This window comes from Cynoglossus semilaevis, chromosome 3 (genome assembly GCF_000523025.1).
Source record: "Cynoglossus semilaevis isolate Cse_v1.0 chromosome 3, Cse_v1.0, whole genome shotgun sequence".
Classification (NCBI taxonomy): domain Eukaryota; kingdom Metazoa; phylum Chordata; class Actinopteri; order Pleuronectiformes; family Cynoglossidae; genus Cynoglossus; species Cynoglossus semilaevis.
In genome coordinates this window covers 16,068,382-16,090,314 of record NC_024309.1, presented here as the reverse complement: position 1 = coordinate 16,090,314, position 21,933 = coordinate 16,068,382, and the positions used below count along the sequence as shown (strand labels likewise).

The following is a 21,933-nucleotide window of genomic DNA, read 5'->3' as shown; positions in this document are numbered from 1 at the left end:
CAGCCCCAAGAGGGGGGGGGGGAGGGGGGCGTGGCTGCTTTGTCAGCGGCAGGCGGGGTCGAGGGTGTGAGTGCAGTGTCTGTGAGGGCCGTTTGGCAGAAGCATCTGACACTTGACCCCGCTGCTCCTGCTCTTTTCAGCTCATTCACTCTGCCTGCTCTCTATTATTAAGTAAAATTAGCTCCATGCTCGTCCCCCAGGCTCCACCTCCTCCGGGGTCACAGGCATCACCCCACCATTTTGCTCCATTTTGTTGAACCTAATGAGGTATACGGCATACAAGTGAAAGTCCTGCACATCTTGTGGCATGTCACTTGTTTAAATCTGAAAACCAGGCAGCTGCCACCTCAGTAACAACATGATGGATGAGACTGAAACTTGACTGAATGAAAGGAGCACTCGTATGAAAAACCCCGACCAAATGAGAAACTCGTTGTCCAGAAACCTCCCAAAACGTTGAGCCCTAAAGTTTTGATTCTGCTCTCCTGTAGTATTTCATCAGGACACATGTCTTCACTGGGCTTTTGGAGACAGTCATCACACGGTGACCTTTGTGTGTTCTTCATCTCTTTTTCCTCCTGTATTTTCTGTGACCTTTTCTACAGCATCAGTTCGGCTGTGAGATGACAGAGACTCGCAGCTCATTACTTCTCCACAAACCCCAACAAAGTGAATAGTGCAGGTGTCCAACAGTGCGGGACAGACAGGAGGCGGTCTGTAATGACATCAGTCTGAGTCTCATCTCCTCCCTTCTGTATCCCCCTCTCTCTCTCTCTCTCTAGGAGCTTCTGAACAAACTTCTGAAGAAAAAGAAAGACTTTGATTTTTAGAAACGTCTCAGTGCTGCACAATGAAGCACCAATTGCATTTGCTCTCTGTGGTTTTCTGCACTTTGGTCCTCCTGCCCCATGGCCTTCTGGGAACACCGGCAAGGAAAGAAAAGGATGATGAAGCAGGAAGCTCTGTGCCACTTCAGAGGGTGAAACGAGGCTGGGTTTGGAACCAGTTCTTTGTCCTGGAGGAGTACACTGGACTAGAGCCACTTTATATCGGCAAGGTAGGTGGTATTGTACAAATAAGATAAAAATAAGATATAAATTTGTTCATCACCTTTAACAAAACTTCAACACTGTTTTTTGTAAAGTCAACTCAGTTGATGACAAAAAAAAACTTTTAGCAACCTCATTAGCTTTTTCATTTGCAGTTGGGAACAACCCAACGCAACCCAGAAAAATTAGTTTTTTGTTTGTTTTATTTTTTACTGTCAAATCTTTGAAAATCCCAGGAGAACTTGGGAGTCTAAAAGGTCTTGAGGAACAACAACCAGAGCAGTAACTAGTCTTCTTTCATAACCATTTCAAGAAAAAAAGTGTTTGTCATGGGTCTGCAGTCGGCACCAGCTTCCAGTCTTTTCTTCTGTTCCATTTAACATTCTGCTGCGAGTCTTTTCAACCAGCACATCCTAATTTCTGCCATCCTCTGAAGGAAGTAAGTAGCAGTGACAGGCAGGAGCCACTTAGAGGCAGAAAGCCATTGTAGAGTTTGACAAAAGCAGGGGGGAGACATAATGCATGCCTCCACCCTGTAGGGGGGAGGGGGGAGGGAGGAGTGGGGGGTCAGCATCAGCGCAGTCTGCTCTGCCTCAGCTCTAGGTAAGAATTTAGTATTCCGAAGCGCTTCACTGTCAGAGAGGTTGGGCTTCAGACTGAGGCCTGAGACTGAGCAGGTAATTGATGGCCTGAGCTTCAGACTGCAGCCAAACCAGAAAGAAAGAAGGTGTCAGAGCAGGAGGTGATGACACTCTGAGTCCTGGTGCAATTAGGTCTAGTGATTAAAAAACAATCAACTTTTTTAAATGCTCTTGTGAAATTATTAAGATATCACAGAGCTGACTCTTAGTCATACGGTGGTTAATCTTTTAGTCAACAATTTTTACTCATTTTTTTCTCCTTTTTGCGGTGTGTGCTACATTTTAGCTTGCTTTAAGCAATTTTATGTTGTTACTTTATAGCTCTCTGCAACTGTAGCCATTTAATTTTTTGTGTGTGTTTTAAATCTTGTCTTTCTTTACAAAGACTTTAACAGTAGAAATTACTTTTCTTAGGACTACATAAAATGTAGAAAAGAAGAAGCAGAATAAAGTGAACTAGGAGAAGACAGCACCGGATATTTTAAACCCAGGTTTTAAAAAAAACAACATTCCTCTCAGGAGCACACTGAGAATTTCAAGGACATTGTGTTTTAAGTCACAGCTACCTTTCTCACTTTGCCGACGCCAAAAAAATGTTATTGCGCTTAAAAGTTAGACCTTGGTCTGATGAGGTCTGAGTGTTGGTAAGTGTTGGCAGGTGTGTCCTTCAGACAGAGGGTTCAAGTTCTGACGTATGTTTCTTCTAATGATAGTTAATATGAAGGTTTGCTACTGAAGTCTTTCTAAGTACAAACTCTAATAAACCATAGCCTGGTCACCTGTTGATTATACCAGACAGACATCAACAGCTGAATATTCCACTCTGCCTCTGTGACAGCAGGAAGTGCTCACCATCATGCAGCACAGACCCTCTAACAGAAAAGTGAGACCTGATTGCACATCAGTGGGCAACGTTTGCACTTAAAGGACACAAAGGTGTCTGATTGCCCCGGGGCCTGTGGCAACAAACAAGCAGGAGCAGTGATTAGAGACGTAATCACTGCCGCACTAGAAAAAATACACACTTCACACCAAACATCAGCGTCTGCAGAGCAATTCAACCAAAACTCAAATGTTTACATTATACTATGTGTAATATAATATATATATATACAGAGCATGTTTATGCAACTACATTAAAAATATAATTCACAGTGGAACACAGTCATACACTCTAGTTAACGGTGTTAAATGTCCTGCTCGAGTCAGTGTGTGTGTGTGTGTGTTACATGTCAGACAGTCACAGGGTTCGTTAGATTATGGATAATGAAGTGATTCAAAAGATAGACAGTAAAGAATGGCGTCTAAATATAGTCAAACCTTATTAGATATGACATGAAACAAACATCTAAAGGAGACATTTATATGTTGTTTTTTTATTCTATCTTAAGGAGTGAAGTAACAGTAACGGTGGGCTGTGGATTCAGTTCTTGGTTTAAACAGGTTCAGACTGAAAACTTCAAGCTGTTTCCTCCAAACCTTAATTCTGTTCAAAGGCTCAACATGTGGGTTGGATTTCTGTCTACATTACGTATGAACTATATTTCTTAATGATGTGGTTTTATCTGTGTTTTTTTCTTTCTTTTTTTGACTGATCCACTCCTCATTTTTCCACTGCAGACTTTAACATATGGGAATGCTTTTCCTTCTTCCTGAGTTACTCCCCCTAAAAACCCACAGACGTGTCCAGAATAGATTAAAGTCTTTGGCTATGTGAACTTAGCAATTCCATTTTTTATTTCAGCTCCACTCAGACATGGACAAAGGAGATGGATCTATTAAGTACATCCTGACAGGAGAAGGAGCAGGAACCACCTTCACCATTGACGACAGCACAGGTGATATTCACGCCATCCAGAGGCTGGACCGGGAGGTGAAGGCCCAATATGTGCTACGTGCTCAGGCTAGAAACCGTCTGACAGACAGACCTCTGGAGCCAGAGTCAGAGTTCATAGTGAAGATCCAGGACATCAATGACAACGAACCCAAATTCCTGGATGGACCCTACATCGCAACTGTCCCAGAAATGTCCAAAATAGGTACAAAGACGGAGGCTGTGTCTGGTGCTTGGAGCTGCTCCAACCACAGATGAAGAAAAAAAAATGGAATCCTTTCATGAATATGTTATAATTGGCATAACTGATTGCTCATTTCCTTTGCTTGGTTCTACACAGGAACATCTGTGATCCAGGTGACCGCCACAGATGAAGACGACCCAACCTACGGCAACAGCGCTCGTGTGGTCTACAGTATTCTGGAGGGTCAGCCATACTTCTCAGTTGATGCCAAAACAGGTATAAAACTCACAGTTGCCTTGAGCGATTGTTAAATGAAAACAAAAAAATATTAAGGAATGGAAATTTAGAGAGTGGACTGGAGTACGAAGGTTTGCTGCGTCACACTGTCACTGTTCTGGTTTCCAAAACCAAAATGTAACAGTCACTGTTCATGTGCACAGAGAAAATATATAGACCCTGATATTCAGAGCCTGTAAAGTTTGTTTCCAGGAAAACTAACACAACAATGACCTGTCTGGCCAGAGTGTACGGTAGAAACAGGCAGAACAACACAGCAGGAGATGAAGAATCTCCAGTTATTCTCAAAGGAAATAATGTCAGTGGTGACTCTGGAGAAACTAGAGAACAGTAGAATAAGAATAAATCATTAGCTTTTTGTTGCTAACACGGTGCACCGGTTCACTGATGTCACCAAGGTCCTGAACCGGACTACGATCAGAACAACTTTACTGCGACTTGGGTCGACAGTTTGTTTCCTTGACAAAGACGGAGAGACTGTGGTGGTATTTTCACTGCTCGTGGGAAAAGTATACAACTTTACATAAACCTGTATCAGCGACTTCCCCGAGACAAGCTCAACACTGACTGTTGACCACTGTCACCTCGTTAGGGATTGTGCAGCTGAATAAATCCATGCAGGAGAAATTCTGACACCATTGTGTTGAGGCTGTTCCAGCTGTGTGTACTACAGAATATTGTTATACAGCTAATACTGCATATTGCAAATGACAACAGCAGTGACAGTTGGGGCCAAGGCATCCAGAAAAATCCATTAGCTCTCTAAGTCAGTGGCCATTGTTTACCCCAGCTGCCTGCTCTCCTTGTTTGTCAGCGCTGGAATCTGTTGCCAAAAGCTTTCAGACAACACTCCCTGTCAGCTGACAGTTTTTCTCCTGCTGTTTTTGGAGGTTCATCCGTCGATGAAGAGCCAACATGGCTACAGCTATCAATCAACCTACCTCCTCTCTCAGCAGCACGGTGGGCTTTGTGTTGGCAGATAAAAACATACACGGCATACATCCACTTGACATAAGCTTTTCAAACTTTTTTAACAGACTTTAATGTCTGTATTCTTTAACACGGCCCACTAAGAACAGTTTATCTGAGAATCCCCCCCCCCCAAGAAAATGGTCCTGCTTGAGCAACAGTTTAGCAGTATGTTTGAGACTGAACCAACAAGTTTATCTGAGAATCCCCCCCCCAAGAAAATGGTCCTGCTTGAATTCATCACTCACAAATAAAAACCATCAACACGAATGAAAGAATATTCTTTTCAAAAGTACTGAATGACTATACATTGCTGAGCGTTTGTTACACACATTCCCCACTAGATGGCACTCTGAACATAGACTTTAACATGGTAGAGGTGACTAATAGGTTCATTTTACCCTGAAAACATTGTAACCAGCGACTCTAAATGTTTAGAAAATGGTCTGACTCACCACCTGTACCAGAAACACCAGTTGTTAACACCGCAAGGTTGCTCTGGTGTAACCAGCCAGGACGTAGGTCGTCTCCTCTATTGTCCAACTCCATGTACCGATCCCAGGGTTCCATACACTGTCAAACCTCAGAGGACGCTTTCATTTACTGCACATTAGAGGAGGGAGTCCTGTGTGGAAACAGATTCCTTTGTTATGGAGTCATATAAGTCAAACACCACAGAGTGAAAGTCATTCCAAACTAAAACCTTCAAACAATTGCTTTTTAGAGCTAAGAAAAAAAAAGTAAAGTGTCTTTAAGTTTCTATTTAATGTGGCTATTTGGCTAATGAAACCCAAACCCTGCCCACCGTGTCTTCATCAGGAAGACAGATGAGCGTCAAGGTTCCAGAGCTAGGCTGAAGCCCCGCCCACTCCTCTCTTCTATAGTTCTTTACTTTGAGTTTGAATCTGACTGGTTTCTGATGCAACCTGGACCAGTACTGACCTGATGCTACTGTCACAGTGAATCTGTCATTTTCTGCCTGTTGCACATGGTTTCCTTACAGCACAGTAACATTTGCACAATAGTCTGAATTATGGGTTAAAACTATGGGTTAAATAAAATCCTAAACAAAAGAGAACCAATGTGATAAAAACATTTACACATGGTGTTGTGGCCTCTCAGTTGAAGAAATACACATGAAACTATTTGGACAAATATATTTGGGTTACAGTTTGGGAACACAAACAAAGGCAGCGTGGACTTTTGTCTTGATTTGTGGAAGGCACCACATGTCATGGGCACATGAGTCAAACACAGATTAACACTGACTAATCCTAGTGACCACTGCTTTAATCCACCTATCTGTCTTCTCTCGTTTGGTATTTTTGCCTGGTTAGGTGTGGTGCGTGTTTCCCTGGCAGACATGGACAGAGAGACCAGAGAAAACTACACTGTTCTCATCCAAGCCAAAGACATGGGTGGTCAGATGGGTGGACTGGCCGGCACCACCACTGTTAGCATCATGCTCAGTGACGTCAACGACAACCCACCGATGTTTGAGCAAAGTAAGAAACAACAGAAACTTCCTGCTTCTGTACCTACACTTTTTTGTTATAAAAACAGAGTCATTTACCCACAAACTTCATCCTCCGTCCTATTCCCCCTTTGTTTGGGCACTGGTCTCCTCCACTATTTTTGATTTAGTCCACTTCTACCCATCTACCATGCTTCTGTGGTCAGACTGTTGGGTTGATGTTAGCAATAGCATCTAGACAAAGAAAAGAGAAAAGTAGCCCCCAGTGCTGTCAGCACTTCCACCTCCACTGCTGGTCCCTGGCCAATTAGTGGCATCAGTTTGGTGGAACTTTGATCAGTTTTGAAAAGCTTCAGGGATTCCCCCTCTGTCAAGCACAATGTGCAGTCATTTTGTCTCTGGACGGCAGGGATTTTGGTAAATTGGGCAGCTGTCACCTCATCTTTGAGGTTAAGCAGTTGATGAAATCCGTGGCGTCCCTGGAGAATGTACATAACCCTGTTCTCAGGTGTTTATGGAGCCGTTTATATCTGGCTGCAGCGAAAGTAATGGAAGTCTACAGGAAGTAATAAAAGTAATTTGGCTCCCCCTTGTGGACACAGAAATAAAAATGTGACATCTCTGGGTTCTTTTTTTCTTTTTTAGGGCTGTACCAGATGAGCATCCCAGAGTCAGCGCCCGTGGGTTCAGTGGTGGGACGAATATGGGCAAAGGACAAGGATGTGGGGCTCAACGCTGAGATGAAGTACAGCATCATAGACGGAGACGGAAGAGACACGTTTGACATCAGCACTGACCCCACCAATGTTTTTGGCCTCATTTTGGTGAAAAGGGTAGAGTTACATTTACATTTGAATACGTGTAAAGAATCATCCCTCTTTAGAAAACACTGAGGCGGCGTATATGTACTCATATTGATTAATATATTAATTCATTGGAAAAAAAAGACAACAAATCCAGTTTTAAACATATTCTAATTTTTAATTTCTAATATTTAAAACTCTAAACCCGTGTTAAGAATTAAACAAATTAAACATTAGAGATAAAAAGATGTTACTTTATATATGTAGATAAATTAAAATGTACATTACTTTTTTATTTATTTCTATTTATTGCTTGTTATGCTTTTTTTTCACAAAATTTCATGTTGCTTATTTACTTATTTTATTAGTTATGCTTTTTTTTCACAAAATTTCATCATGTGATTAAATAGCTTTTTTGTGTATGTTTTCCAGCCCTTGAACTTTGAGAAAAAACTCAGTTATACACTAAAGGTACAGGGCGCAAACACCCACCTGGACCCAGCCTTTCACTCCAATGGGCCGTTCAAGGATGTGACCATTGTGCACGTGAGCGTGGAGGACGTGGATGAGCCGCCAGTCTTCGATCTGCCGTCGTACTATGTGGAGTTACCAGAAGATGCAGATATTGGGAGGCTAGTAAAGACGGTGTCGGCCAGAGACCCAGATGCTGCCAACAACACTGTGAGGTGAGCAAGAGAGTGATGATGTCACACACTGAGCTGATCTCCACAAAGTAAACAATATATAATTAAAACAATGTAGGAAACAGGGAAAATATTGTTATCCTGGAAAGAAAGGCATTAAACACATGAAGATATGGCAAATTCAAAACACAAACTGTACATATTCTGTATGTATATGTATAAATATATAAACAAATATACACCATTAACAAAGTTAAGTAAAAAAAACACTTGGATTAGTTTTGATGATTCGCCCTCGGATTTTACCACGTTTTGTGTTTTTTTTTTTTTGTCCTGCTGATGTATTGTTGCGATGCCACCACAAGGAGGCAGCATCCAACGTTGCAATGCCACCACAAGGAGGCAGCATCCAACTAATAAAAAATGGCCTGCTGCTCCAATCGACTCACGACTACTGTTAACAAACACATTAGATATTCTAAGACAGAGTGGCTGCAAACTGAAAGATCACTGATCCACTGTCCACTCTGACACACAGTTTTTTGTGTTTGTATGTTTTTGGTTAAAAGGACACAAAACAAAGCCAGAGAGGACCGTGTCCTGTATCTTTGTGAACTCCACTGTCTCTATAGACAGGAAAGTGAAACAAGTCTCAGCCTCTAGTTAAATATGTCCATGCATCTGTGAGAAAAGAGAACAAGAAGGCGGTGCAGTGCGGTCGGTCAGCCATGTTTGATGCTGGACGGGGAGTCTGGGTGTAGAAGAGTGGCAGAGTGGAGGCTGCTGAGGCTGATCTGAGGTCAGCGCTCCTGCAGCAAACACGTCAGATGACAGATGACCACTAACAGCAGCGGGTCGACCTTCACCCTTAGCGTCAGACTTATTTCTATCGAACATTTTATTCTTCTCAACCTACTGCAGCATTTGTACCAGAGGTGAATGTGCCCATGGTAACTGTTCTGTTTGAACACAGCATCATTCTGCTCTACATATGGTCGTCTCTGTGCCTCAGGTCAGGAACTGTGCTGTGAGAGATGTTGCAGCTCTGTTCATGTCTTGTCACACTGACAGTAGAGGAAGACTCTGTGATCAACTGTTGTCTGGAACATTCTCCTTGTCTTCTACCAGCTGGAAGCTGCCAGTCTGTCATTGACTGTCTGTCGATTATCTTACAGACAAACCCACGCTGGTGTGGATTGGAAGAAATCAGCAACATAAAGCCTAACTCTGATGTTTTTCATGCCACAGGTACTACATCGAGGGATCCACCGACCCAAAGAAGTATTTCTATATTGATATCACCTCCGGGTCACTGATGACAGTGCGTCCGCTGGACCGAGAGCAAGTGGGATGGCATAACATCACAGTTCTGGCCATGGAGATGTGTATGTCACACTGACACACTAACTGTCCCACAAATGCCTACAAATGTAGTAGAAAGTATCATGATATAGTCTGCCTACTTGTTGATTTTATGTTTAACATATCAAGGCTGTTCCCTTGACCTAAAACTGTGAAAAACCACATTGTTTAAAATAATTTATGTCAAACTTTTTTGCATGTCTATATAAAGAATTTGAATCTGCATTTCTGCAGAAGTGTGGTTTTCTCCTGCTGCAGAGTTTGGCAGCGACTGGCCCTGAAGTCACCTTCATCTACTTTGTTTGTGTATCAAAGAGATACACACACACACACACACACACACACACACACAAGACAGGGCTGGAAATTGAATTAATGACTAATTAAACGCCTCCACCCACACGCTGGATGATTAAATGTGTGAGGAGATACAGACAGCGGTGGAGGGCATAGAGGGGAAGAGACGAAGGACAGAAAAAAGTAAAAAATGTGAAGAAAATCTAAGTTCCTCTCTGTGGTTCTTATTCAGAGTCAAATGGTACAGTCATCAACCACATACAGGATGTCGTGTGGGACTGAAGCTTTTCAGTAAAATACTCAGTCAAACTATAATGAGTTAACAACTGCTAAATCCAATTTTCTTTGGAAGACATATATATTAATCTTGATTTCTCTCATGAACAGAGCAGCTTTCATTAAATCCACTCAACCAATATTCACACTTTAACCGTGGCGAGGGTTCGACTCCACTGATTCTTCCTCAGTTTGGTGGAACCAAGGTCAAACATTTCTCCTCACACAGCGAGAGACACGCACATGAACCATTTCCACCAAATCCAAGTCACTGATCATGTGATGAAGCTGCCGTAATTACTCACTGCCTGATGATTATATTTCCACTGGCCATAACACAGTATGTTAACATATGCAAATCACCAAACTCCAACGGTATAGAACAAAGGCTAACCTATGTATAAGGGATCCATGTGTGTCTGATGTGTTTAACATGTATGTGTGTTTGCAGACAACCAAAGACAGATTGCCAGTGTAGCGGTGACCATCAAAGTCTTGGACGTGAACGATAACCCCCCTGAGCTGACACCCTTCCTGGAGGCGTACGTGTGTGAGAACGCTAGGCCTGGACAGGTTAGACGCCTTATTATGATCAACAGCATCTGTTCTTAAGGAGGAGAAACTTAAACATTTTTAATTTGACTTTTAAAATTCTTGTGGATTTTTATTAATGGTTTAGATAAATGTGTGGAGAAAATAAATGTACTGTTAACTGAGTAAACGGTGGCTGTTTCAGCTGATCCAGACTGTCGCAGCAGTAGACCCAGATGAACCACTAGGTGGACATCGCTTCTACTACAGTTTGGCTCCAGAGGCCATAAATAACCCAAACTTCACCCTGAGAGACAACCAAGGTAAACAAACACACACACACACACAGATATTCAGGTTTCACACAACGTTTTGTTTAGAACCAAATAGAATAAAGACCCAAAGACCCAAAATTCAGACTGCTGGTATGAAAACTAAGTTCAAGAGACTGCTACAGTCTTGGTATATCATACTCAACCTTTCTCTGACCTTTCTCTCTCTCAAGACAACACAGCGTGGATCCTGACTCGCCGTGGAGACTGGTCACAGCAGGACCAGTCCATCTTCTACTTGCCTATCTTTATCTCTGACAGCGAGCAGCCGGTCCAGACCAGCACCAGCACACTGACCATTCAAGTGTGCAGCTGTGACCACGAGGGCAATGTCATGTCCTGCAATCCAGATGCCTACGTTCAGCCAGTGAGCCTGAGCAGAGGAGCACTCATCGCCATCCTGGCCTGCATCTTTGTCCTCCTGGGTGAGTCCTGATTGGCTGATGTTTGAGAAGATAATGTACACTAATGTTAGCTCAAAAATAGGTATGATGTACTTTATGTGCCACAGGATAAACAAAAGATTGCTTATGTGGATAAATTTATCCTAACATTTGTAAAAACAATATTGGTTGAAGATATCGAAAAAATAGGTTATTAAATTAAATCACATTTAAATTTAAAAAAAGACACCAAAATGAATGATGAAAATGTAACTAAATTGTCCTGGAAAAACTCCTGAAGAAGAATTCATATACCCAACCACCACTACAAGAATCATATAATAAAAATGAATAATAATTATAATAATTCTTGAGGTCCATCACCTTATTCTGTTATTAGAAGACATCGTACATTAGATGTATATGTCTACTAGTAAGAGACAAGCTCAAACTGTGAGCAAGAGAAAAGGAGTTTTGGCTAAATTTAGAGCAGTATGAGTCAAGCTGGCGAAGCTGGGGAGGCATCCAGCTCACAGCCGGTGGTCTGCAGGGAGAGATAAAGTCAGTCCAGATCAGCTTCCAGGGGAACAGAGACTGCTGCTAATGAATGCCAGCCCTGTGCCAGGACAGGAAGAAAGAAACCCATATTTCAATCCTGCACCAAAGATGCTCCACTCCTACTACTACTACCTCAGTCTGAGTCTGCTGCCACTGGCTGCTCCAGGTGTGTGTAGCCATTCAGGCCTGACATGATTAAACATGACAGGTACACGAGAGAACGGAGGTTTTAGAGACTAAAATTTAGATAGACACACTTGTTGGTTTAGCAAACAAGCCACATATGAATGAGAGAGACGGCAGACACACTTGTTAGTTTAGCAAACAAGCCACATATGAATGAATTCAAGTTTTGTAATTCAAGCTGACACTGTTTTTGCTCTCTCTACAGTAATGGTTCTGCTCATGCTCTTCCTGCGTAGTCAGCGTAAGAAGCCCTATTTGTGCGATGAGGAGGAGAATGTCCACGAGAATATCGTGCGTTACGATGACGAGGGTGGCGGCGAGGAGGACACCGAGGCATTTGATATTGCTGCCATGTGGAATCCACATGAGGTACACCGTCCCCTTGGAAAGATGAGGCAGGACATGATCCCGGAGATAGAAAGTTTGTCCCGCCATGTCCCTCAGCCCTGTGTAGTGGGTGTTGGCAGTGGGGACGGTAACGTTCATGGATATGTGCTGTCAAAACTATTAGAGGCTGACATGGACCCGTGTGCACCACCTTATGACTCCCTGCAGACCTACGCCTATGAAGGGGAAGGTTCAGTTGCAGAGTCCCTCAGTTCTCTCCAATCAGGAGCCTCAAATAATGACCATGACTATGATTATCTCAATGACTGGGGTCCTCGTTTCAAAAAACTGGCTGAAATGTATGGCGTTCTTGAGACTAACACTTCACCAATGTGGTAATACTTCTTTGCCTTTGTCCCTTTTTAACACCAGTGACTTGTAAAACAAAGCAAAACAAAGACACAAACAGACTGATGTGCCAGGATGTGTTACCTACACACCTATTACTCTTAGCACTTGAATTGTGGCTCAAGCCTCAATTTTCCACATCTTTGGAGGCTAGTATTTGAAAGCAGCAGCCACTGCAGCAGGATCAGCATAAGTGGGAGTTGTTTTTTTTTTTTTTTTAAATCTGCCCCAAAGGAAGACTGTTCGGATATTGGCAGCCGTGTGGGGCCCACAAAGGAATGGCTTCAAAGCACATGCTAATTCCCTCATCTGACCCAGTCATGAACAGAAAGCCTCTTTGGCTCAAAGTCTGCAGTGAATTATGCCAAGAGATGAAAATGAGCAGAACCAGACTGCCTTTAATATTTAAAGGAGCATAGTACAAGAACTTCGGATGTCCGAGTCTGAACTGATGCAAATCACAACATTGAAAGGAAGAGAGAAGTGAGGAGTCACTCAAAAAAAAAAAAAATTCTGTTTTTCTGTTGGTGACAGGTCTTAATTTATGTGTTTTATTTATTTTTTTCTAAATTATTTTAATGGAACACTGATGTCAAATGTCAATCTTTAAAGGATAATATGTTTGGTAACATTCAAGATGTAACATTCCACGTTTACAGTGTGTTTTTATCGAGCTGAAAAGGTGGCGATGCTGTAAATCTGTGTAGGTCACGTTGGTTTAAATGTTAATTGTATTTTTGTTTTGTACCGATGTTTTTTTTTTAATGTAACTGATGTTTTTGTGAAAATACATTGTTGTTGAGAAAAAAAACCCATCCTTGTTTAGTACTAGCTACTTCCCACTTGCAAAAGATGGACCGACTTCTGGTTTGACGTTGAGGCTGTTTTGCTGTTATCAATCCAAACACACCACCATCACAGTAAAGTGATGTATTAGTTCTACAACAAAACGTGTTGTATTGCTCCTGAATAACTGAAATGTCTCTGTGTCTGTGTCTGTAGAAGAGAAATGAGTTACATACTCATGTATTAGCACTTTCCCTTAGCAAGCACAGAAATCACAATCACTAAAAACAAATCAGGACCGGCTTCATCAGCACTATTTAAGTTTTGCAGTTCAAGGTCAGTAAACATTAATTTTAACAGAGTTTATGTTGCTAAATGCTAGTTTTAGGGATTATGCATACGACATAAAAATTGTAAATTTTGGCAAATTGACTACTGGCCACCAATTGTGGGGCAGCGTTGGATCAGCCAGATGATTATAAGGACCATCATAAAGTTGGCATGCTGTTGGATCAACGCTAACTGCCAAGGCTTAAAGCAGGAGTTTACTATTTATTATTTTACATTACGACTGTTAAATGTTAATTCAACCAATTATCTGGTAAATCCTGATAGATTTTTTTTATCATCATTGTTGTTTAGAATGACATAATTAATGTTGCCTTATAATAACAGACCTAGAACTAGTAGCTGTTTGACTTGAGTGAAGAGACTGAGTGGAAACAACATCATGCCATCCTTTCATTTCTAAGATTTATTTCAGCAACCAGGTCTATTTGTTCATTTCTTTTGAGTGTCCTGGTTTATAAAACGGCTTAATGGTTTTTCATTTGATGTAAACACTCCATCACTAATATGATGTCATGCTTTTTTCCTCTCACCATATACACGAGGCCATCTCCTCCAAAGACACTGATGATCAGCATTAAGTGCCAAATGCAAAAATGACAACAAAAAGAGTGATGTGGAAGCAATGTGCAAAAGACTGAACTTTATACCAAAAGAAAATAACGTTTTTTTGGAACTGAACCGTAGTTTTTTGATAATTTGATTGGTATACGTTTACCTAAAATTGTTCTTGTTGTAAGTCATGCTACAGTGTGTGGTATGTGAATGTAGATATTTTTTGTATTCTTCATAATAAAATGGTTAAAACATATTTTTTCTATTTCTTATGCTCTACGTCCAAGCTGCATTAACGGAACGGTTCTAGCAACTTTTTAAAAGCTGGAACTGTTTCTATCACTTGATGTTAGGGATTATACAATCAGGGCATTCATCAGTAAGTAAACAATTTTGATTCTGTTTTCATGACTGGCTTGCTGTATTAATTTTAATTTTAGCATTTTATTTTTGTTTTGCAGCAATAATTCCTTGTAATTCATTTACAACTTAACTGGAGCCTGAAGCTCTAGGAACACCTCGAAGTTTCAACTCACTTTATATCAGTGGCTGGAAATCAATTGCCTGTGGGAATCAATTGTAATCAGTCCTCATTTGATTGCTTCTGTCAATCTTTACAACACAAGCAAATGACAGAAATGACATAAAAAGAAGCAAAATTATTTATGTGGTTTCATAGGTTGACATACCATACATTTATGTACATACATGTATGTATGTATATATATATAAAAATATATACAATACCTATATATATATATATATATAAACAAACAGATATATAGAAATTGTAGTCATTGGATAACAAAAGAAGCAGTAGTGATCTACTGTGTTTACATTTTCCCCATTCGGACGATTCTATTTATCTTTGTCAAAGCAAATTGGAAAAAAAGTACTTCAGAAATCTAAAGCTCTAAAGTACCAGCAAGGCAGCAGTCAGCAGTGGAATTACACAGAAGATTAGCGTATAATAATGCTATTCTGCAGATTTAAATTCTCACCCGTACGCCTCACACCGCCTGCATGCTGAGCTAAACATTCCAATTACACAGTAGGGATTTGTACCTCATTTTTCCTTGTTTATCTGTCAGCAAATCTTTTCAAGTTTTGACATTTCAGAAAGAGCTATTTTTTGTACTTGTTGATTCTTGGGTAGTTTTACTGAATTGATGCACTTGTGTCTGAAATCCTAACACTTCTTCCGTCTGCTCCTTCTCCTCCTAAAAGAGGAGGAAGATCAACACCAGCTGTAACTTCATTCCCATCACTTCTAATCATCAACATCTCACCAGGATAACAAGAAGTCTTTCTCTTTTGAATTGAATTTGAAACTATTCTCACCATGTAACTCTTCATTAAACAACAGTTTAATCCTAAAAAAACAGCCCTTCATCTTCCTGTTACATTTTTGCTGCCTTGCTCTTCAGGCTGTTCCCGAATACATGGGGAGGGAACAAATGACTCCAAGACAAAACCAAAAGTCAGTTTTGATATTATAACAAAATAAAATGTATTCAAACATCAATCTTTCCTTTAATTTTGTTATTGACAAATTGTAAATATAGAGCCTAGCTGCTGAAGCAGTAAGGTGTTAATATGAGCAGCTTTCCAGATGATAATTGTTGTTTCCTGTAGCTGCACAAAATCATCAACAAACCCTCAACAAACCCTCATCAAACCGTGAGGTCACTGCAGGAGTCCCTCTAGTAACTCTCACTCTAACTACTGAGGACTAGTGATCAACAGCTGAGTGCCTTCTCCTAGTTTAGATCGTCCTCTACTGTGGCTTGTTCTTCTTATATAGAGCTGGATAAAATTTTTAAAAGCACATTGATTATTCAATGTGAGTGTAGGTTAGCAGCTTCATTTCCAACAGTACATCTCAATAAAGGCCTTACGAATTTCCATAATAATGTGCATTGCTGCACAGCTTGTAGTTTCTGCTCCAGGCTGTGATAATGACTGAAATCAGGAGGTGGTTTGAATGAATTGAATTAGCTTGAAGTCTCTCCGAGGCCCTTCCCTTCCTTCACATCACTTATAATGCCACAAACATGACTGACTAAGTGTCAGAGGATGTCACACGACCCAAAGGTTTTTACATTTCTTCATTGATTGTTGGTCAGTAGGCAACAACAGCAGAAAAGCTCCGACTCTTGCACACAATATTAGCACAATTCAGTGCACTGAGGGAACCTGTAACTGGGGACAATATGATGAAACATGGTTGTCTCGGCTGCAATAAGGAGACAGAAAAGAAATGGTTCTGGTTTTAGACTTCAAATGAGTGCCTACAGTGAAAATATCCTGAAAGTATTTTTATTCAAATTCATTTACACACTTCAATAAAACCAGGGACAGAATAACTATTCTTATTAATACAAATAAAAAGTAGAATGATGGTTTAATAACTGACCAATGGAACCACAGCACGCTCCAGGACATTGTGAGCATTTTTGATGGGGATTAATATCAGACGACTAAACAACACCGCACCATAATTAATACATTTAACAAAATGGACAGATTTTTTAAATATATTTTTATGGTTTCATTTCTAGGCCTCAACGTTTTCTTTCCTTTGCCACAAGGACAGATCTTTAGATGACTAAATAACCTTGAAAGTCCAGCAAAGCAAAAAAAAAAAAGAGGGATTCGTAAAACGTAGTGTAAACACAGCAATGTGACGGAAATTCCCAAGTTGAGGCTCATGTGTGGAGATCAGAATGACCTCCTTTAATCCATCACACCTCACCAGACTCCCCAGTGCATTTATTAAGGTTGAGCAAAGTAAACAGATCAATGGCCTCAGAGCATGCCGGAATAGAGCCTCTAACAGGGTCAAACATTTTCTTTTTTCACTACAAAGGATAAAAAGATGATTCATAAGGTTGCAGAAAAAAGATCTCTTGAGTATTGTTAATTATATGCACATAAAACTATAAAGATCTGTTTTTCTATCAGGCCCCAAAACAGATTCCTTCTGTTGGAATTCTGTAAACTTTCCATTATTAAATAAAATATCAACTCACTGCAAAAACAAAACTTGTTTTTCATTTAAATTATCAATATAATAAGAGGTTAAAATAATGCCATAAATGCATCTGTGTGGGATTTAAATCATTCCAAGGTGCTGCGATTGAAGTGACAGGCAGACTGATGACTTGGATGATGGTGGATTTAGTACAAATGGCTGACCATGCACTTTTCTCCACAACTGATGAATTAGACAAACCGTAGCAATGCGGAGCTCAGGAGAAAAGTCACCCGCTCACACCGAGCGACTCACCCCACATAGTTCATTTCAACGTGGGAATAAAAAGAAACCACAGTAGTGTGCAGTCAATTGTGGGTGCTGGGATGGAGGTATTTTACTGTTAGTGTCAGTGTGTGTGCGTGTATAATTTTTCATGTCTGACTTATGATTGTGAGAGTTAAAATGCACTGCTTGCAAAAATTGGCTCTGTGGGCTGTGTGATTATGGAACAAGGATTTTACCGTCAATAACACTCTAGTCCAATCATGTGCACAGAGCCACAAATCTCTGCAAACTCTGTTGCTTCTTCTCACAACAACAAATCCAAAACCATCTCCATGACAACTGACTATACCAAAGGAAGACTACTGAAGGCATCAATTGCTCTACAGGGAGCAAAATATATTCTCATTAAGGATGAATTGTTTTATTCAGTAGATACATTTATTTTACGGCCGGTTTGGTTCTAACAACGATCGATGTCTTCTTGATTGGGATGGGAAATCTTTGCAGCACACGGTACGTAAAGAAATATACAAACACTTTTTTGTAGGCACAGTAGGTGTAGGTTAAAAAAGTAAAAAAGTCAGGTGCTTGACACCTGGGGCTGGTCAGGTGAACCACATAAGCAGAACCGTGGTTTTCTCTGGTCAAATATCTATTCTATCAAGGCTCAAAACTCTAAATGCTCAGGTCTTTGTCACCTGCTTTATTTTACTACAATTTATTTTTATGCTTTATTTTATTCTTCTTCAGGTATTGAGCTGCTTAGAGGCAAAAAACAACATTATTACAGCAGCCAGTAAGAACTTAAGAAACCTCTTGGGTGGAAGTTAAACCAGAAACAATGATAGTCAAGTTCCCCAGTTGTAAACTGTTTCAGCTTATATGAGAATAACTGCGTATTCTGAAGATGACTGTTGAATTCTGACATATTCGGTTTTAAAAGGCTTCTTACAAAAAGTGCAAAAAATCTAACATGTCTTATATACAATTATTAAGTATTGAGGTAAACATGGTGAGAGAACAAAGGCAAATAAAATAAATACATGGAGTGTCAAGGAGAATACATCTTTGAAGTGTAATTGCCACAGGGAATCAGGGGATTGTCAATGTCAAAAAGGGACTAGGAGGGAAAGGAATCATGGGAAACATCTTGCCTGTGCGGAATAATGTCCCAAAGCAAACGGGTAGGAAGGAAGAAAGCTTAAGGAAGGATGTACCTGAAGTGAACAATACTCGAGATTAAAGACAAGCCAAAGTAAAGGAGCTGACTAACCGTACCATCTGTTGTTTTCATTGGTCTTTAACCCAATGGGTGAATGTGACAAACACATAGGCCTTACCAGCATTGTTGTTCCAGATGTGATCTGTTTTGCCAGGATCTGGAGTGGTGTCAAGAACAAAACCGTTTCCCTTCAAGTCCACGCTCGTGTGTGGATAGATGATGCTGACTTTTTCCTGCTCCAGAGGCCAAAAAGAAACCAGAAACTGGTTGTTCAAACATCAAAGTAACAAAGTTACAAAAAATGCAGCAATTTGAATTGACTTGTATTAGATTTATAAGCTATCTTGACTGTTAAACTATTACCTTCTTCCAGCACTAGCAGTGGATGGTTCACCTTTATCTATTCTCTTTTTAAATCATTTTTACTGATAATTCCCCATCTTTTCGTTTTTCTATATTAATAACAGTGAATTGTAAAATTTAATAAAACAATCACAACTTGCTGTTTAGTTGATTAAATATCAACGTAATATATTTAACATTGTCTGGAGTATTTTAATTAAAGTGCTGCCTCAATTCATATGCTTTGCAATGATTTATCTACAAAAATAACTTAAAATAGACAACATATGGAAACAATTTTATCTAAAATCGAGAAGAGCCGCGCTAACCGCTTAGCATACGCTTAGCATACGCTTAGCATATGCATAAATCCGAGTATGCTAATCGCTAAGTATAACATTATAAAAATGTAGAAATAAAACATTCCTACAACAATAAACTCGACACGACCCAACGCTATACTTACTGCCTTGTCGCTTAGGGACAAAACGGCTCATTAGTACTAAAGATAAACGCCTTTTACCAGTTTGTTAAATTAATTTAAACGCGTAACGTCTTCTCCCGCTGACGACCTCCGTGACTTAACCCCGCGAATGAGTCCGATGTAGCCACCGTGCTATGTAACTATTATTACATAGCATATCATTAATTCGTTTATTTTAACTTGATTTACTTTTTTTATTAAAATACATGATTAAGGGGGGTGATTGAGAACCCAAATAGATATAAATATACATCAAAATATAAATATCTAGAATGTAAATTAGCTCGTTACTACTAAAGATAAACGCCTTTTACCAGTTTTTTAAAAATAATTTAAACGCGTAACGTCTTCTCCATCTGACAACCTCCGTGACTTAACACCGCGATTGGTTTCCAAAAATGACTCTAGAGTCCGTTGATTAAATATCAACGTAATATATTTAACATTGTCTGGAGTATTTTAAATAAAGTGCTACCACAATTTTATTTAAAGTCGAGTACAGCCGCGCTAACCGCTTAGCATACGCTTAGCATATGCTATGCATATGCTAAGTAGTTAGCGTGGCAAATCCGAGTATGCTAATCGCTAAGTATAACATTATAAAAATGTAGAAATAAAACATTCCTACAACAATAAACTCGACACGACCCAACGCTATACTTACTGCCTTGTCGCTTAGGGACAAAACGGCTCATTAGTACTAAAGATAAACGCCTTTTACCAGTTTGTTAAATTAATTTAAACGCGTAACGTCTTCTCCCGCTGACGACCTCCGTGACTTAACCCCGCGAATGAGTCCGATGTAGCCACCGTGCTATGTAACTATTATTACATAGCATATCATTAATTCGTTTATTTTAACTTGATTTACTTTTTTTATTAAAATACATGATTAAGGGGGTGATTGAGAACCCAAATAGATATAAATATACATCAAAATATAAATATCTAGAATGTAAATTAGCTTTCCCATTTCACTGACCAGCTGCCATAGTTATAATTGACCCAAAAAAAGTCAGTAGCCTCTATTATCTCTACCTGCTGGTAATAACCATGTAGAAAATATGCAATAGAAACCTTCAAGATATAATTACTAAAAAACAGTTGTATCTTCTGAACCATGGAATGTCAAAGCGAAACGTCTCATGTCTTGTGATTGTATTCTATTTACTATTGAAACTGCCTATTTTCTTACGGCCTCTTGTATTCCCCATAAGACATGGTTTAATGTGGTAATACTTACACTCAACCTCACCCCAGCTTTTATGAACCTCGACCTCTGGGCATTTGAGGTAACAGACCTTAATCCTGTCACACATACTGTACGACACACTGCTGCAGAGTCTCTCTGAAAAATTGATATTGCTTTTATCCATGCTGCTGCACACTGACCTCCAACACTGCTTCATATAATTGGGAACAATAACTTTCTCTTTTCTCCCACCGCAGCATTAAGAAGAACAGTCACCTCAACTGCTCCCAGGATTAAACGCTTGAAGGTCTCAGAAAAGCTTATCCCAAAACCATGATGGAGCCTGCAGAGCAGGAAAGTAGAAACTTCTGTTCAAAATGCAGATTTAAATAAGCTTTTACGGGTGCTAAATTAACATTTCTTGAAAGAAAAAATTAGGTTTGCTACAGGTCTACCAGGTCCAGGCTCCTAACAGGTGCAATTCTGTATATTTGTATATTATAATGCAAGAAATGCAATGTAATATATATAATAAATAATATTGTTTATATAAAATACATTAACTCAAATTTTTCATTGCAACAGGTAAGACTTACGTTCCCTGGACCACTACTCTTGAGTTTTTCTTAATTTCTTTTACGTCTTAAACCATGACATTTTTAGTTAACCAATTTTCCCCTTCCACCGACAGAACATCTTTGACCAGGCATTTTTGGTGAGTTTGTACGTAAAAGGTGTTTTTTGTGGTGTCTATATTTATACAGTCCATCTGTCCTCCAAGTGGAAAACAGCTTAATTTCAAAAGCCACTCTGGGAACATTAAAAATAAAGATGTGATCATTAACGGTGAACAGAGGTGGCTGCTGGTGGCTCCACAGTCCACAGTGGGCCTGGTCATTATTAACAGAGCTTGCCTGCGAGGATAAGCTTTTTTTTCTTCACTGTGGAAAAAAAACCCTGCTGCAATGACTCCCTGGAGAGTGTTAATTGCCTCCTTGACACCATATCAATAAATATTTCAGGAGGTAAAAGGGTTCCTTGGGGTAAACAAGGATTGTCTGCTCTATCACCAAGTGCACTCAGCTCTGAAATACATGAAAATTGTATTTCAGAGCTGAATTTGATTGCCATTTTTGTAATGATATTAACTGTACACTCACAACATTCAAATTATAATTATATATATG

The 21,933-nt window shown here is 39.9% G+C and overlaps 1 protein-coding gene and 1 long non-coding RNA gene across 4 annotated transcripts in view; one reads left to right on the top strand and one right to left on the bottom strand.

Moving 5' to 3' along the window:
* The window catches only part of LOC103377494 (cadherin-20), a 51,414-nt gene extending 36,914 nt beyond the window's left edge, over positions 1-14,500 (top strand). For all 3 annotated transcript variants that reach the window (XM_025054431.1, XM_008308329.3, XM_017031493.2), the window contains 11 exons: positions 783-1,057; positions 3,435-3,729; positions 3,865-3,984; positions 6,312-6,479; positions 7,094-7,281; positions 7,684-7,937; positions 9,144-9,280; positions 10,282-10,403; positions 10,567-10,684; positions 10,867-11,118; positions 12,026-14,500. In XM_025054431.1, coding sequence (XP_024910199.1) covers positions 851-1,057; positions 3,435-3,729; positions 3,865-3,984; positions 6,312-6,479; positions 7,094-7,281; positions 7,684-7,937; positions 9,144-9,280; positions 10,282-10,403; positions 10,567-10,684; positions 10,867-11,118; positions 12,026-12,546 — 2,382 coding nt within the window. In that variant the 5' untranslated portion in view covers positions 783-850 and the 3' untranslated portion in view covers positions 12,547-14,500. The remainder of the gene's footprint in view (positions 1-782; positions 1,058-3,434; positions 3,730-3,864; positions 3,985-6,311; positions 6,480-7,093; positions 7,282-7,683; positions 7,938-9,143; positions 9,281-10,281; positions 10,404-10,566; positions 10,685-10,866; positions 11,119-12,025) is intronic.
* Positions 7,847-21,008, bottom strand: LOC103377493 (uncharacterized). Its single transcript, XR_521418.3, has 3 exons — positions 19,537-21,008; positions 18,847-18,964; positions 7,847-7,930 (listed from the first exon to the last, which is right to left on the bottom strand). It is a non-coding gene; the product is annotated as an uncharacterized LOC103377493 (long non-coding RNA).
* Positions 21,009-21,933: the final 925 nt, after the last annotated feature.